Source organism: Calypte anna, chromosome 10, assembly GCF_003957555.1.
Source record: "Calypte anna isolate BGI_N300 chromosome 10, bCalAnn1_v1.p, whole genome shotgun sequence".
NCBI lineage: Eukaryota > Metazoa > Chordata > Aves > Apodiformes > Trochilidae > Calypte > Calypte anna.
Genome location: NC_044256.1, coordinates 19,720,887 through 19,737,616, shown reverse-complemented (window position 1 = coordinate 19,737,616; position 16,730 = coordinate 19,720,887). Strand labels below are relative to the sequence as shown.

The following is a 16,730-nucleotide window of genomic DNA, read 5'->3' as shown; positions in this document are numbered from 1 at the left end:
ATACTGTAATTTATAGACAGCAGGGGAAAGTAACCTTTAAAAATGATAGTTAAAAGAACTGGTCCCACTCTTTCTGGTCTGGAACATGAGATTTATCATGTATAAAATCTTTTTAAAACTCATACATGTTCATCATGAGAAAAATAATTATTTAAAATAGACATTTAGTTTCTTGAATATTTAAATAGACTGTTTTTTAAAAATAAATCATACAAATACAATACAAATACAGCAATAGCAGAATCTCACCAAGCAGATATTGCTCAATTACAGTTCAAGTTCTAAAGTCAGCTGAAACATCCAATAGAGCCAAATCCCTGATCTCCTCCAGCAGCTGGTACAAGCTGGCTCCCTTGGTCTGGCAGTACTCCTCATAGTCCTCAATGACTTCAATTCCTGGTTTTTCTTGGGCATACTGGGCTGCTTCTGCAGACTGACTGACTTCTTTTACTAGGTCAGATTTCACCCCATGAAAACTCTTGTGGGAAGTCTCTGTGTCTGAAGTCAGGTAGGGTGCATTCCTGATGATTTCAAGCTTGATGGTGTCAGCGTGGCAGCGGGAAGTCTGTACAAGTATTCTCACCTTAAAAGCAATATACAAATTATTTTATTTCTGATGGTGCTATTTCTTTTTACCTCCCTTCAGATTAAATACTCACTGTAATATGATCAAAAAGGCTCAAAGTCACCGATTCTCCAGTGGTTGCAGTGGAAGTAATTTTGTTCTGAAAGCGATGAAGTGATCCAGGTTTCCACTCACAGCTCCCATTCCCCTGACAAGCAATGACCAATCCTTCTTTGTTTTTCATATATGCAGCACCTTTGATTCCATATCTACAAACAAGCAGATGAGCAGAGAGAAGCTGTTGTTACAATTTTTATCCTTATCAGTTCTCATACTTCTGAAACTAATGTGACTATCTAGGATTATCTGAAAGCAACATAAAAGGGCAAACACTGTAGCATGATAATCCTGCCTGAGGGACACTGAAGTGCATTACCAAAGAAACCTTTACAGCATACAACAAGAGCATGGAGACTGAGGAGTTTCAAAAGCAGTGAAGCAAAAGTTGAAGGGTCAGTGGTCCTTTATCTTGCATGTTGGGTGGAGCCTGGCATGGCCTGATAATGGCAGAAGAGCAGCTGCACAGGTTACTCCAGACAGCTCAGTGAGCAAGGTTTTGTTAAAAAAAGTTGCTTAAAGATCAGATTTTTTTTCTCTTTAACAGGAGAGTTCTTAACACCTACATTTCTTGCACCAGATGGCTACCTGGGTAGACATTATTACTACAGGAATGCACAAAGAAGCTGATAAATCCAAAATGTCAAGAGCCAGTAAGGGAGAGGAAAGGTACTTCCCCTCAGCTTGAAGAGCTGGCCAAGTCTTGCAAGAGGCACTGCCACCCAGCTCTGTGGTGACCAGTTCCTTCTTACATCATTCACTAGCCAACTTATACTGTAAGTAGAACACAGTATACTTAAAAATAAAGATTTAGAAGTTTGGAAATGAAAATGTAATGTTAGCTTTATGCTAAGAATTTCTACTTGGTCAAATGAAGGCTGAGATGAGATCCAGGCAGTGGTAAGAGCCTTACTGCCATAAACAGCATTGTGTAAACATTCCTTCCACACTTCCCTGCTGCCTACAAGGAGCAGCTGCACCAAAGGTGTTCCTAGCCTGCAAAAACCACAGTCTAGTGGGGGAAGAGAGTGCTGAGGAATGTGTGTGGATTTGGAAAATCACTTTCTATTGTTTAAAAAACAAAAAAAGGGGTGTACAGGGGTTAAGGGGAGATATTCCAGTCATTGTTCTGCCCTGGCAGCTGCTTAGACAAAATATGTCTGCCTGGTGTTCTGAAATAAATAGGTACTGCCCAGCAGTCTTGCCCTCTCCTCAGAGGAACTCCTTTGGAGGAAGAAAAGCACCACTTAAAATTCACAACAAACATCTAAGCTACAGTCATCAACACCAGGCTGTGCTATAAATACACATTTCCTTTCTCCAGGACCAGAAGTGTCCCCACAGCATCCTAGTGACACTTAGGTCTTATTTTTCTATTCTGTCCCAGCTCTAAACTCACCTGGGTACAAAAACAAGGACACCGTTTGTGCGAATCGAGTAAATGACCCCGTCTGCCACACAGCGCTCGTCTGTTTCTGGGGTTTTGTCTTTGAAGTACATGCACTGGAAGAGTTCAGTAGACTGCTTCTGAGCACGCTGGGCTGCCTGCAAGCACACCCCACAAAAAAAGAGAAGACAAAACTACCTAAATAAGTACTTCCTGGACCTTGATTTCCATAGCTTTTTTTTTTCCCCATTATTCCTTTACCCATCCTCTAGAAAAATTCTCTATAAAATTAAATCTTACACGGAGTAAAGGTGAAATATGAAGTCACTTTTACTACCACTCTGGGAAGAAAACTGGTATTTGTTAAAAAAAAAAACAACCAACCAAAGAATTATAAATAAAAAAATGAAGTGACACTATTTCACTGGACCAGCCCAAAGCCCCAGTCAGGACTGGTATCCCACTCCACTGGGCAGCATAGAGTGTCCCAAGTCACAGAATGACCATCTTACCCTGTTCCTATTATTAATGTGCTTGCACAATTCCTGAAGATCCTTGTTACTGAATATATAATCTTTAACATCTCCTTTAGTTTCCTTCAGAGTTGCTGCCATCAAGAGTCTGTGGACAACAACATCAGCGTATCTTCTGATGGGAGAAGTGAAGTGTGTGTACTTCTCTAAGGCAAGTCCTAGGAACAAAATGGAAAGCAGTGTTCAGCAATCACCTGCTTCCCCCCTACCAGTTCAAAAGAAAAGAACATCAGTAGAAAAAGATAAAAGGACAGGAGACCGTAGTGATGAAACTCTTCCTCAGGGCAAGAGCCAGTCGAGAAGTACAACGCGTTGGACATTGCGTGAGTGGCCATAGAGCGCAGGAGTTTATTCACAATTGGATCCAGAGGGTCATTTGCTCTGTCCAGAGACTCAGCCAATGCTTTGTTAGACCTGTCAAAAAAAAGAGTTAATTCTGAAGGAAATTATGCTCTGATCATTAATAGCTTCTAGTTAAAAATAGCATTAAAAAGCACATAAAAATTGATTAACAGTTACTATAATGCTTTGTGAAAATAACATTGTCACAAGCCAAGTCATTGCTTCACTTTTAATTAAAAGTGTTTCAGATAAGTAATAAAACATACCATGTGTCTATTGAGAAGCCTTTGGCACTGGCACATTCTCGAAGTTCAGTAAAAAATTCCTGCCGTGGCGGCGGGTGTTGACGCAACAAAGCTTGATGAGGAAAATTCTCTGAAATCTTTTTTGCCACCCAATGGTTGGCAAGAATCATACATTCTGCTACAGTCTCGTGCACCTCCAGTGGCTGCTTGGGAATGAGATCGTGGATATTGTTTTTATCATCCAGCTGCACTCTGACTTCTATCCCTTCTAGTTCCAGAGCCCCACGGCTGTCCCGCTTCACTCTAACGTGTCGTGCTATATCAGTGAGTTTTGATATTGCCCAGACCAGCTCAGACAACTTCTTCTGTCTAGTTCTTTCATCCAAGTTTTTCAGTTCTGGGATATCATCAACAGCACTTGTGTCTCCATCTAATAATCCCTGTGCTGCTTCATACACGAGCTTGTATGCAGAGCGAATGATGGTTCTGTTGTAGCAGACTCTCAGAATTTCATAGGACTCTTTTCCTAGTTCCCACAAGACACTCACAGCATACCTTAAAGATAAGATCACAGTTCTGTAAGTACTCCTGATTTACTTAAAACTATATTTTCAAGCATATCCAACTGTTACACATTTACAGGTTGTATTATGTTTGGGTTTTTTAATACAAACATCTTTTTCTTCATAAACCAAAGCAATCCTCAGCAATGCCACTAATTAATGCATTTGTCTTTCAGTCTTGTGTATCACAACTTAATAAATATCATCAGTATTTCAATCCACCCCTAAGATACAAGGCCACATCTATTTTAAAGCACTGCTACATTGCAATGGAAATTTTAATACATTTTTATCTTATTAGTCACCTCTATCCTCAATGAACATACCTACTTCCTGCATATATTTCATGCCAGCTGGCCAACTAACCCAGCAAATTGTAATAAATGGCATGTTTGAGGAATAGAAGAATAAGAAAAACATGACCATTCACACAGATGCAAGGCAACTTGCTAAGGGTACACGTTGGAGGATGAGACAGGCAGTGTAGAATAATTCAGGTTTTTTGTGCTTCCCTACTACTTCACTTACAAATAGTAGGAATCATTTCAGAAGGAATTAGAGGAATAATACACAAAATCTCACCTGTCAGCTCCACTAAGAAGGGAACATACATCAGCACTCAGGACAGAGGGCAGCATGTCATACCGACGATCTGCTAAGTAGTAAGTTGTTGCCCTGAGAAATAAAACACAGTGACTGTTCTTCTCACAAGGATTCACAGTGTGTGTGTACCATCCCAAGCAGTCTGTGGGATTAGTGTAACTTCAGCAAAACAAGAGGCATTGCAAGATTTTAACAGTTTATTCTTATAGAACCTACACGTGTGCAATTCCAAAGGGAAATGATTTAAATAAGAAGCCTAATTTTGCCTTCCTTGGTATCTTCAGCTGCCATTAAGGCCAGAACTAGGGCTGTACAAAATATGCTCCACTAAGAAGAGGTAATTTAACAGCTATACCAAACACCTGCTGCCTATACAGTTTCAATTTTTTTACATCTACAAAGAATACGTTCCATAAAGTGATTCAGCAGTCTAAGTTCAAAACAGCTGTAATTATTAAGATTCATTTCCCATGGAATACAAACTTCATGGAAAAAAGCAATTTTATAACAAAAGGGTGAAGCAGTAGGTTAGAAAGCACTTTATTCTCCAGCAGGCTTTTTTTATCCAAATAAAAGTAGAATGCAATTAGTTACATACTGGTTTAAAACTGTTTTCACCACATGAGAGAAGAATGTTTCCTTCCATTGTATCTCAGTGTTTCCTCAAGTTAACATCATAAACTTCAAAGCTTTGTAACTTTTCAAATTTTTCAAAAAGAATTTACCTTGCTCTGGCCTCAACATCAGTGTAGGAGTTTGCTGCTACAAAATGGGTGACATCTGCAATGTGGACACCTAACTCCAGATTCCCATTAGGCAGAGTTCTCACAGAGAGTGCATCATCCACGTCCTCACAGCCTTTTGGGTCAATGCTAAAGATCAAGTGTGTATTTCTCAAGTCCAGACGTTTTCCTTCCTCCTCTGGATTCACTTTCCAGGGATTCTTTGAAGAGCTCACAGGCATTTCACTCATCTGTACAAAAACATTATGGGTGAAGATACATTTTCATCTCTCTATTATAAAAAGAAGCAAACAAAAAAACCAAGCCAACAAATTAGATTTTCATAGCTTTTCCTTTTCTCTGCTGTTAATCCCTTTGTGTATTTTTAAATCCTAGACAACTTGCTCTTTGCATTTTCCAAGTCAATCACATTTACTTCACAGAATGTATTAAACAGAATTAAAAGGACAGAATTAAAATTATGTTTTTGTGGTGATATGACAGCTCTGGCAAACATCACCTCTGGATATTATTTGGGTTTTTTATTCTTTATCTTACAAAGACTCATAGGAACAATGAAAATACTGATCTATGAAAGCTGGTTCCCATCCTGGTTGAAGACAGAAGGATTTAAGGCAATGGTTTCAATAGGTCTGTGCCTTTATGATCAGTACTATGTATAAAAGACAGTAATATCTTAAAAGTCTACCTCAAATTAGAATTAAGAGTTTGGAATCTTATAGTAAACATTGTCTTAAAACCACTCTTGACTTTGGAGTGTCTGTAGCACACTGATACAAAATAATTCCTGAAAAATAACCTATAAAAATTCCCAGCTTTGAAAAACTAAGACATCCACCTGTAAGAAGGTCCCATTCTCTGAGAAACAAGACCTTGGAAAACAAGAGAAAAGAACATATCTAATCACAAAGACTAACCTGGATTTCTGAGAAAGGGGCCACACTGATGCTGTTCTCCACCAGAATAGCTGCAATTTCCCCTTCAAGATCTCCAATTCTTCCTAAAACTCTCACAAAGTGTCCATTTGGATATAAAGAGGTTGATTCCCAAGAATCAATACGCACAACAACTCTGTACTCCTGCAGAAGACAATTCTGTTAGAACAGCAATCTGCTCCTGACAAGCAATCAATATAAATATTCCTTCAGGGGCTATCCAGAGAGAATGGTGACTATAAAAATGTTATAGAAAGGAAAAAGAAACCCACAATGAGAAGCATCCAAATAAATACTGAGAATTAAATTTATTTCATGGTTAGGGACCCACTTGGGGGTCATTATATGGACAGTATCTATCTTAAAGTATATATAAAAAAAGCAAAGCTCAGATGTACAAAAATATTCTTACACCAGAAAAGACAAAACTGGAATTTACTTCTTGGCTGTGAAGAAGGACTTAACATTACATGGCAAAAGTGGCCAGGAATGAAGGAAACCATGTTTCTTTCTCCAGCAATGCCAGACTGATCATCACTATTCATTATTTGCTGAAAATAGCACTTCTATCAATTACACACAGTCATAGATCAAATAAAACCACATGGGCTGTTGCAATTTATACCCCTAATATCAACCTTAATTTAGCAGAAAAAAAGCAAAGCAAGTACTATATAAATGCTCAGGGTACCCAGACTGTGGCCCAAATTCAGAATTCAAATAAGGTTTATTACCTCAAGGTGATAGTTTTGACAGGAACTGAACACATTTCTTCAAGGCAGAACTTGAACTACTCTCACAGGCTTAACTTCAGAGTAATAGTTTCACCTGTCTTTTTTGCCAAGGAAAACATCCTTAGAGCATACAACACCCACCCAACTTTGTAGGAACACAGAATAGAGAAATACTTCTGACAAATTACCTGTAATGTTTCAGCTTGTTGGGTACTGATCCGGATTTTGGGAATTCTGTAGTCCCAAGGTGTAACAAGGATTTTCTGAGCATTTCTGCCTTGGGGCAGAATCTCTTCTTTAGAGGGGAAAGTGACAACATAATCCCTCCAGTTCTTTTGAATTATTCCAACAACTTTACCTTTTAAAAAATAACATTGTCAACTGTACATTAATGAGTTAGGCAGGAACATGACAGAAAATATGTGGGAGGTATAGAAGATTCATTGCTTTGTAACATGAATTCATGTGGCCACAGATTTGAACTACAATTGCTAACACCATATGGTGTGCAGACAGCAATACAAGTGTGTTATAAATTACTGATGACACAGCCAGATTTTTAATGAGCTTTTATTTATATGGAGGCTAACTCATTGTATAATTTCAATTGATATAGTACCTAAATTATTCTGAGATTCCCAGTACCACTGAAATGTGGCCAATTCTAGTAAAAAATAAAGAAAATTTTTCATAGCAAAGATCAAAATCAAACAGTCAAATCAAAATCAATTCTCTTCTTGCAGGAAGAGAATTGACCACCTAAAACTGTTTGGGAACTGTTAAGATGTAGCTGTACCTGTTGTTACCACAGTACACAGGCATGCCAGACTGTAAGGTAATTCTTCATCTAAAATATTTTTTTTTTCATTTTGAACATTATTTGTCATTGAGGAATAAAAAGGAAGCTGTTATCTTTCTGTGTAATCAACAGTGACAGTGGAGGATTTCAGTTCACACTGATAAATTGGTCTGTACTAGGATGGCAGTTTGTCTCTTGTAGAGCTGTGGATTGACAGCATGAATTTGGGTAGAAATTATTGTAAACTCAGTCTTTTAGGAAGGGAAGTAGAGTAATGCAGCTATTTCTGCAACTTAAAGAGGAAAAAAAAAGGTGGGGTTTCACATTAAAAAATAATTTAGTGGCTTCTTTATTGGGATATGCTAGAATAATTTGGGGTAATCACTTCAGATTTACTAAAGTGCAAAAAAATGTGATAGAAACTGAGGGAAGTGATGATATAATGATGGGTACAACACAGCTTGGATCAAAGAAGTGGGGTGACCCTAGCAGAACACTGTATCACACTGTCTGCTTTACCTGTGGGCATGGGGTCACCAGTGGTGTCTGCAGGTGCTTTATCATCACTCTCATTTTCACAAAGGGCACCAGTCCTTCCTTTCCACTCGTGCAAAGGTAGCAACTCAACAGCTACCACATCGCCGTGGATCGCACGGTTTCGAGCTTTGGCCCCATAAATTAGGATGTCACTTTGAAGATCTGTATTTAAAATAAATAGAAGCACAAACTGCTAAAAAACTGAAATCCCTCCACTCTTGGCAGCATTCTGCTGAAATAAGAGAAAATAACATTTGCAACAAGATTTCTTCCAAAAAGGGACTACCAGCAAGTAATTAATATTGCAAGAAACTGAAAAACTTTCCCTCATTTTGGCTTGGTTTTTGTTTTGTTTTGTTTTTTAAGTTTTTATGCAATTCTGTAAGTGAACTCTTGGATAAAAAGCAGCATAGGCTGGGATGAGTTCAGTATTCTTAGGCAGCAGCTTTAAAACCACACAACACAGTTAAATTATGGAAACCATTGCAATACTATCAGGGCATGGTCCAGACTGAAACACTTCTAAAAAAAAAAAGATGAGTATACTGAACACAGGTGTGCCTACAGAGTCTGTCACAGAAATATGTCAAAGTCCTTACAGGTGGAAGCTGGTACAACACAGCAGTACAAGGATAATGGGCTGCTCCTTCAAAATTCTTTATTACTAACTCATACCACAAGGACAATACTGTTGTTCCAATCTGAACCAAAAGGTATTTTTCCTTTTGTGACCAATGACCAGCTTCCTGATCCTGCCAACACCCATGCAGATTTTTCAGTCAAATATGTTCAAATGAGTTAACTTCACAAAAGATCCAGGGAAACTCTTCAGCAGAATATGAAAAGCACTAAGAAAGAGGCAGAAGGACATCCAGGGTACTGCTTTCTCACAAGCCCACCCTCTGGGTTCATCTTCAGCCTCCTTTCTGGCCCTTGAAGATAACCCAAGTGTTGGGAGTATCTCAGCTTTCATCTTTCATAAAAGAACAGCTACATACATATGGCTACATGCAGCAAGTGTAGTCAGTGCCAAAAAGGCACTGAATAAATCCTCTCATTGTCCTCTCACCTGTTTCTTTGCTGCCGAATCCCTGAAGCCGAACAAAAGCTTCCAGCTGTGCTCTGTGTTTATTGACATTCAGGGTACCCTGAAAGAAAACAACAAACTGATAAACAGAATGAAACAGCCACACTTCTGACTAGCCAACTTTGAAAACTTTTGGTTTCACCATTATTTTTAGAGAAATCAGTAGTTTTTAGTGATATGGAGGTTATTTTGAACGTGACTGTTCTCTCTATAGGGAGAGAATGTACAATGCACAACTTTAAGTACTCACTCAGGGAAAAGAATGCTGAGTTCCTTTAAATGCTCAGTTTAATTTTAAGATAGTAAAGGGTCTTCTATTCAAACCACAGGCAATACAAGATTACTTTTGCTGCCTGCCTTAATATAGAATCTGGAGTTATTCCTACAGGAATGAAAAACCTCAGTCTTTCTGTTCATATTCTATTCCTCACTGCTGAAATGGTCAGGAAAAGAACAATTTACCAACTCTAATTCTTTAAATTATTTTTAAAAGAAGGACTCTTGTCCACCAACAATCAGTATTAAGGCTCTGAACAGCCATAAAACTGTAAATTGATTTCAATGACTGAGATATCTCTGCAAATGAAGAAATAATGCCCCCATGCAGCATTATTTGTATTTAAGAATGGTATCCAGCTCCTTCACATCACACTTTGTTTCTCAATTTACAGGTATTTCACTTACCAGCCAGAAGACAAACCCGTAACAAACTTAAGATCCTCAATATCAAATACTTGTTTTTCCTTCTCCAACAGAAAATAAAACCTGCATCTGTTCACAAGATCAAATGGGGGAAATAATTGGAGACTTCTAATACCTCCCATCCTCTTGCTTTTTTCTCTCCTTTCCCTCTGCCCACTGTATCAGTATCTCTTTCTCTAATCAGCCTCTTTCAGGCAACTACAGGCACCAACCACAACACTGCATTGTTCTGCCTGTGCTCTCTATAAAGCAAATCACCTGAATGTATCTTCCAGATTTGATCCCAGCCTCCAGTATTTCCACAGGTAAGTGCTCAGGATATTCTTTCCCATTGTTTTCTTGGCTTTCACTCTCCCGTTCACGCCGAGCTTGAAGTATTGAGTCAAAGAGTTCATGGGCAGCCTTTAAGTCAGGCCAAAAGTTATCCAAGTAATTCTGTATGCACATAAACAAACATGATGGTATTTAGAGCTCTCTGTTCTAATAATGCAGAGACCATATGGGAAGAACATAATGGACCAGAGCTGTCTGACATGATATACTCAAGTAATACTTGCAAGTAGTAATGATGTGTCTGTTTAAACACCTAAGATTTGTTCTAGATTCAACTAAAATAATACTAAATACACCAAAGAGGAAGTGACTGTTAAGACAGCACCCTAAGCTAGAGATTAGCAAACTTTTTTTAGTATAACCCATCCAGACTACATAAATCTTGTGAAGTGCCATAGCAGAACCATCAAACTAGCAACTCACCATTATTTTTACACTTTTTATGATTTTTTTATGCTACATTTGGACTGTTTTCCATTGCCTCGTAGCAATTTAAAAAAAAGACAAAAAAACAAGCATCAAAAATTTTATACAGCTTTAAGGTCAATCTGATTGGTCCTGGTTTTATTCAACATCACTTCACAGCCAAACATAAATCTCCCACCCACACATCCCAGGGAATACAAGTGGTGTCAGAGATCAACAGCTAAATAAAGAATGAAATATCTTCTCATGTATCCCAAGTAGTGAAGGCAAAAGTAAACTGGCAGAATAACAATGGTGGATATTTATGCTACAGATACCTGAGGTAAGAAATCATTGTTCATCAATGCCAAATTTCTTAAAAACAAGGAAAACAATGAAAAGGGCTCATAAGAAAGACCTCATCGCTCTCTACAGCTCCCTGAAAGGAGGTTGGAGCCAGGTGGGGGTTGGGCTCTTTTGCCAGACGACTTTCAACAAGACAAGAGGGCAGGGTCTTAAGTTGTGCCAGGGGAGGTTTAGGTTGGATATTAGAAAGAATTTCTTTATGGAGAGGGTGATCAGACATTGGAATGGGCTGCCCAGGGAAGTAGTGGATTCTCCGTCCCTGGAGATATTTAAAAAGAGACTGGATGTGGCACTCAGTGCCATGGTCTAGCAACCGCAACGGTGGTTCAGGGGTTGGACTCGATGATCTCTGAGGTCCCTTCCAACCCAGCCAATTCTATGATTCTATGACCTCTGTCTTTAAAACAGCTGCTTTTCCTTTCAGTTCTGTTTTTTTCACTGCCACCATTTTTATTACATTCCCATGACTGACATCTTTGCTTTCTTTGACAAATGAAGCCATGAGTTAGCATCACAGTTTTCTTAAATGTAAACTCTGAAATTATTTGCACTATATATTGGGTTTTAATGTACTTGCTTCACCATTTTGATGCAGCATAAAGGAAACCATTTTCTATTTTTCTGGCATGTTACCTTAAAGGAAATCACAAATACTCCTTCTGTTTCATTTCCGTACTGCCTGATGGCATCTTCATCTTCTGTAACCATAACAACTGGCATCTGACCCAGGCAGTGATTATAATACCAAACTGCTGCATTGTAAATACTCCTAAAAAAGCAAAGTTTGAAGTAAGATTTCTGCCATATCTCATTTGCTACGTGCAGGATATTTGCAGGCTTTGTATAAATGGTTTGGTTTAACACACATACTTTTGAGATATATGCACCAAGCTGCATGAACCTTCTGTCTGTGAACATTTCTATGAGCTGCAACATAACATATTGTTCCTCTCAGTGAAAATTTGTAAAAGAGCAATTTGGAACTTCCAGGACTCCAGTGCTGGGGAGTTTGCAAGCTATCAAACGTGACATGTGAAAGGCCAATAAGGTGTGCATGATCTATTTAATACACTACAAGCATGTAGTGTAAAATAGATAACTTGAAAATAATCCAAGGGGTTTTTTTAGCATTATTGCATGTAATTAAGTACATTTTTCTCTGTCTTCCTAAGAAAACAACATTGACACTTGGTTAATCACAAAAGCACAACCCAGACTTTCAGCTTTTGAGAACTATTCCAGAGCAAAGCTGAGCAAGAGTATGAAATTTTTCTTATTCAGTGCCTGGTAATTATCCTAAACACAATGTCATGATAAGTTAAAACAAACCTGGTCTGCCATCTCTCTGTGGATTCTCCCTTTTCTCTTGGCAAGTAAGAATCCTGGTGGAATTCATTAGCAAAGACAACGCAGTCATGACGAGCATCCTTGATCAGATTTCTTAACTTGTTGTGCTGTCTAGAATATGCAAAAGATAAATATAGACCTGTGCTTTCTTTTGATAGTGTCTTCTTAACCCCAGATGAAAATGCAGCAGAAAAACTCAAGGACAAGTACTCTCATTCATAAAGAAATGGATCCATTAAACTATATCATCAACGATCAGATCTGCAACATCATCTGTGAGCAAGCTTTTCTAATTTCCCTTATGAATGCTTCTGATTTTTAAACATATGGTCACTCACACATTAATGTTTGAAAATGTTAGTACCATATAATAGGATTAACTGCTTTACAGAGACAAGTGCTCCATCTTTAACACAGCAAACCCCAACCATGCCCATATACTAGCAGCAGCATACAATATATTGTTACTCCAAAGTCTCCTTAAGTCTTGTCTCAAGCCATCTGATTACTTAATAATGCTACAAGTTTAATATCACTCCTACCCAGTGAAAACTACAACAGGTATTGATATCTGTGGATCACAAAAGATCACAGTTCTTTCCCTTCTATAAAATTACATTAAGATACTTGAAAGGCCTAAAACCAAAGGAAGCACAGTATATTTGCTGACATTATGTTATTGAGTTACTGAGTTTAAATAGTTTTTACAAAGTATCTTTAGCTCAATCTAAATTAGAAGTAAGTTATAATAGGGCAAGTACCTGCGTCCTTTTTGATGTTGCACAGCTTGACATGCTGTTTGCATGAAAATAATACCTTTCAGCTCTGGAAACTCAAGAATCTCGAGGTAATCCTGAACAACCTTGCAGTCAGGGACAACATAATGTGTAACATCATCCGACAGCAATTTGCCATCTAAAACATAATTGGGAATTTAAACGTTTATAAACTTTCAGTTTAAAACCCAACACTGGTTTCTTACAGATACTTGCAATACAAGAAAACTAATATTAATAATTCAGAAGAGCATCAAAAGTGAAATGTCACTTGAAGAGTTATGCAAGCTGCCCATACTAAGCCATCCTTGCCTAAACTGTGCATTTACATCAGAATAATTTCTAAGCAGGCAGGGCACCTGTAATGTGATTTATGCAGCCAGCTTTCCACAGGACAGGAAATAAGTTTGATCAGCACACAGTGGAGAGTCAGGAATGAAACAACCTCACCTCTGAGCTGCCCAGAATAATTACAGAGGGAAATATTCTGACACTCATCTGACCTAGGATTTACATTTAAGCATAAGAATTTACATTTAACTTAGAATTTACATTTAAGCCCAGAAGAAGGGAAGTTAGGCATGGAAAAAGAGGTTAGACTTTTTTTTTTTCCTGCTGTGTGCTTGTAATTTGTCTTTTAAGGAACTGATAACCAAATGCAATGTATTAGGGAGCAGTAACTATCACTAATCCTGACATCCTAGGTAGCAGTTGCAACAGGCACCTAAACTAAAAGTGATGGTGTCTGTGTCAATTCTGGTGCAAAAGACAAAAAAAACCCAAACAAAAAAACCCCCCCAAAACCCAAACCAAAACAAAAAACACATTAAAATTCTCATCTTTTTCTTTTAGATAAGCAAATAATTTGATTGATTTAAATAGTGGTTGGATATTAAGTTAGTTATTTGCCTGTTGGTTTCCTGCACCAAATAAATCGTGCTATTTAACAACCACAAAAAAACCCAAACCAACCCAAAATATCAACCAAAGGTCACATGACGCTCTATGATGCACATAATAACACAAAAAAACAACAACAAATCTAGACATCGGAGATGCTGGCAGCCTTCCCGTGTCTGCAAGGGCCAAATATATCACAGGCAATTACATTTAATTACCGAACAGACATAACAGAAGGTGCAGAATTACAATTGCTTCACGATAATCGCTTGGCCACACTGTAAGAATACTTAACAGGTACGTACAGAATTTAATTCATGCTATAAACCACCACATGAGGAAATTCATGTGCTTTTAAGAGATCCTTTAAAAAAATATAAAGCGTGAAGCTTGCAGCATCCCTTAGCCTTTTATCACTGTGAACTGCTCAGAGTTCAATACTGCCCCAACTAACTCCTCAATTCTTTTTTTTCTCTTTCCCTTGGCATCGCGTTTATTCCTGAACGCTTTTGCTTTCAAGGAACACCTCTGCTGCATCCCTGATTTGGTACCATTTGGGTTTTCCCACATCTTTTATGCTCCATCCACACCCGGATGGGGACAGCAGTGGGGAGATCTGGGACGATCCTCGGGCTCCCCCACCCCACCCCGACCCCCACCTCCTCTCTCCCGGCGATATTTCTCTGTTATGCACCGCTTGTGTCCCCCCTCTGCGCTGCTTTCCGCACCCGCGCAGGGTCCCCTCAGGCCCATCAAGGCCGTACGGATCCCCCCTGCCCTGGGCTCAGCACCCTTTGCACCCAACTTTGACGGACGTGAGCTGAGGCACAAGGGACCCTCGGGACAAGCTGCACCCTCAACCCCCCCCGGGACCGGCAGTCCGGATCCCCTCTGCTCTCTCCTCCCAGGAGTCCCGACCCCCCCCTCTTTCTCCAGCCTCCCGCCGGCAGCCCCCTCACCCCGAACACAGGCGGCCCGGCACAGGGCGCTGCGGCACGGCACGTCGGGGCGGAGGTAATGCTCCCGCACGACACGCACCGAGCGGCCGTGCTGGCCCCGCAGCTGCACCACTTTCTCCGTGCGGATCATTAGGGCGGCGGGAAGCGGCGGCCCCACGGCCAGGCCCGCTGTTGGCAGGGCGCTTGCGCATGGAGAGAGGGGCGGTGCGAAACGTACGGGGCAGGAACTCGGTGGCGGGGAGGGGAAAGAGCGGGCTGGGGTTGGTAGGGTGAGCTGAGGGAAAAGGGCGGGATGGGGTTGGAAGGGTGAGCTGAGGGAAAAGGGCGGGCTGGGTGGTAAGGAGAGCTGAGGGAAACGAGTGTGCGGATGAAGGACTTGCGGAGACTGAGCTGAGGGGCATGAGGAGACTCTGAGGGGCAGGCGGCAGCGAGCTGAGGAAAGCGGGACCGCAGCTGAGGGGAAACTTTGAGGGGTAGGCAGGATAGAGGTGAGGGAATGTTCTGAGGGATAGGCAGGATGAAGGTGAGGTAATGTTTTCAGGGATAGGCAGGATGGAGCTGAGGGAAGCGGGATCGCAGCTGAGGGGAAAGTTTGAGGGGTAGGCAGGATAGAGGTGAGGGAATGTTCTGAGGGATAGGCAGGGTGAAAGTGAGGAAACGTTTTGAGGGATAGGCAGGATGGAGCTGAGGGAAGCCGGATCGCAGTTGAGGGGGAGGCGGGAACGCGCCGAAGGAAACGGGTCTGCAGCTGAGGGAATTTTCTGAGGGACTGGGAGGATGGAGGTGAGGGGAAACTTTGAGGGATGGAGGTGAGGGAATGCTCTGAGGGGTCGGCAGGATGGAGCTGAGGGGAAACTTTGAGGGATAGGCAGGATGTAGGTGAGGGAGGGGGGGCAGCAGTTGAGGGGAAGGCGGGAACGAGCTGAGGGAATTGGGACTGCAGCTGAGGGAATGCTCTGAGGGACTGAGGGGATGGAGGTGAGGGAATGCTCTTGAGGTGTCGGCAGGATGGAGGTGAGGGGAAACTTTGAGGGATGGAAGTGAGGGAATGCTCTGAGGGGTCGGCAGGATGAAGGTGAGAGAATGTTTTGAGGGATAGGGAGGATGGAGCTGAGGGAAGCGGGACTGCAGTTGAGGGGAAGGCGGGAACGAGCTTAGGGAATTGGGACTGCAGCTGAGGGAATGTTCTGAGGGATAGGCAGGATGGAGGTGAGGGAAGTGGGGCTGCAGATGAGGGGAAATTCTGAGGGGCTGGTGCCAGGTGAGGGCTGAGGGACCAGCAGCAGGTGCTGAGCCGTGGGAGAGCCCTTGCTGGTGTTCACTGGGTGAGCAGGGAGGACAGATTCCCTTTCAGTGAGAGAAAAATGAGAGATTGGGGGGGGGGGGGGGGGGCAGGGAGTGGAGAAAACACTGAAAAAATGGCTGAGGTGTCCATGGAAGGCAAATGAGAAGAACCTGTTAAGCTGTGTTAGGCTGCAGTGGTGTGAGGATAGGGTAGCTGTGGTGACAATACATGCAAGTTTTTTCTCTGTTTGTTTTTAGGTTTCTTATCACAAGGGCAGTGATGTTTTGGTGTTGCAGGCACTGGAGAATTGAAAAGAGTCCAGGGAAGAACAAGAAAACAAGGATGTCTTGCTGTGCCTAAGATGCAGTCCTGCATAAATGCATGCTTGTGAACCTCCATGGTTTTTTATGTCATCTTCCAGGTGAAATCCCAGGTCTGTTCCTCAGATCATCTGGTTTTGTGTCATC

At 40.9% G+C, this 16,730-nt stretch overlaps 1 protein-coding gene across 2 annotated transcripts; it reads right to left on the bottom strand.

Annotated features, from left to right (window-relative positions):
- Positions 1-76: 76 nt before the first annotated feature.
- On the bottom strand, positions 77-15,153 carry DIS3L (DIS3 like exosome 3'-5' exoribonuclease). Of its 2 annotated transcripts, none has more exons than XM_030457163.1 (17): positions 14,979-15,153; positions 13,105-13,258; positions 12,326-12,454; positions 11,630-11,765; positions 10,151-10,327; positions 9,173-9,251; positions 8,086-8,265; positions 6,956-7,125; positions 6,016-6,177; positions 5,081-5,328; positions 4,335-4,427; positions 3,211-3,744; positions 2,862-3,016; positions 2,582-2,760; positions 2,082-2,227; positions 660-834; positions 77-583 (listed from the first exon to the last, which is right to left on the bottom strand). In XM_030457163.1, exons 1-17 carry the CDS (start codon positions 15,106-15,108, stop codon positions 275-277), a joined length of 3,156 nt encoding a protein of 1,051 aa, XP_030313023.1. In that variant the 5' UTR covers positions 15,109-15,153; the 3' UTR covers positions 77-274. The 2 variants fall into 2 exon arrangements, with proteins under 2 accessions (XP_030313023.1, XP_030313024.1); XM_030457164.1 differs by having other exon boundaries at positions 146-583; positions 15,058-15,153.
- Between the last annotated feature and the right edge of the window lie 1,577 nt (positions 15,154-16,730).

Coding starts and splice junctions, on each gene's coding strand:
- DIS3L (XM_030457163.1), bottom strand. CDS start 15,108: ATGATCCGCACGGAGAAAGTGGTGCAGCTGCGGGGCCAGCACGGCCGC. Junction 11,766..12,325: donor ACAGAGAGATGGCAGACCAG/GTTTGTTTTAAC, acceptor TTGCTTTTTTAG/GAGTATTTACAATGCAGCAG. Junction 4,428..5,080: donor GATGTTGAGGCCAGAGCAAG/GTAAATTCTTTT, acceptor TTTATTTCTCAG/GGCAACAACTTACTACTTAG.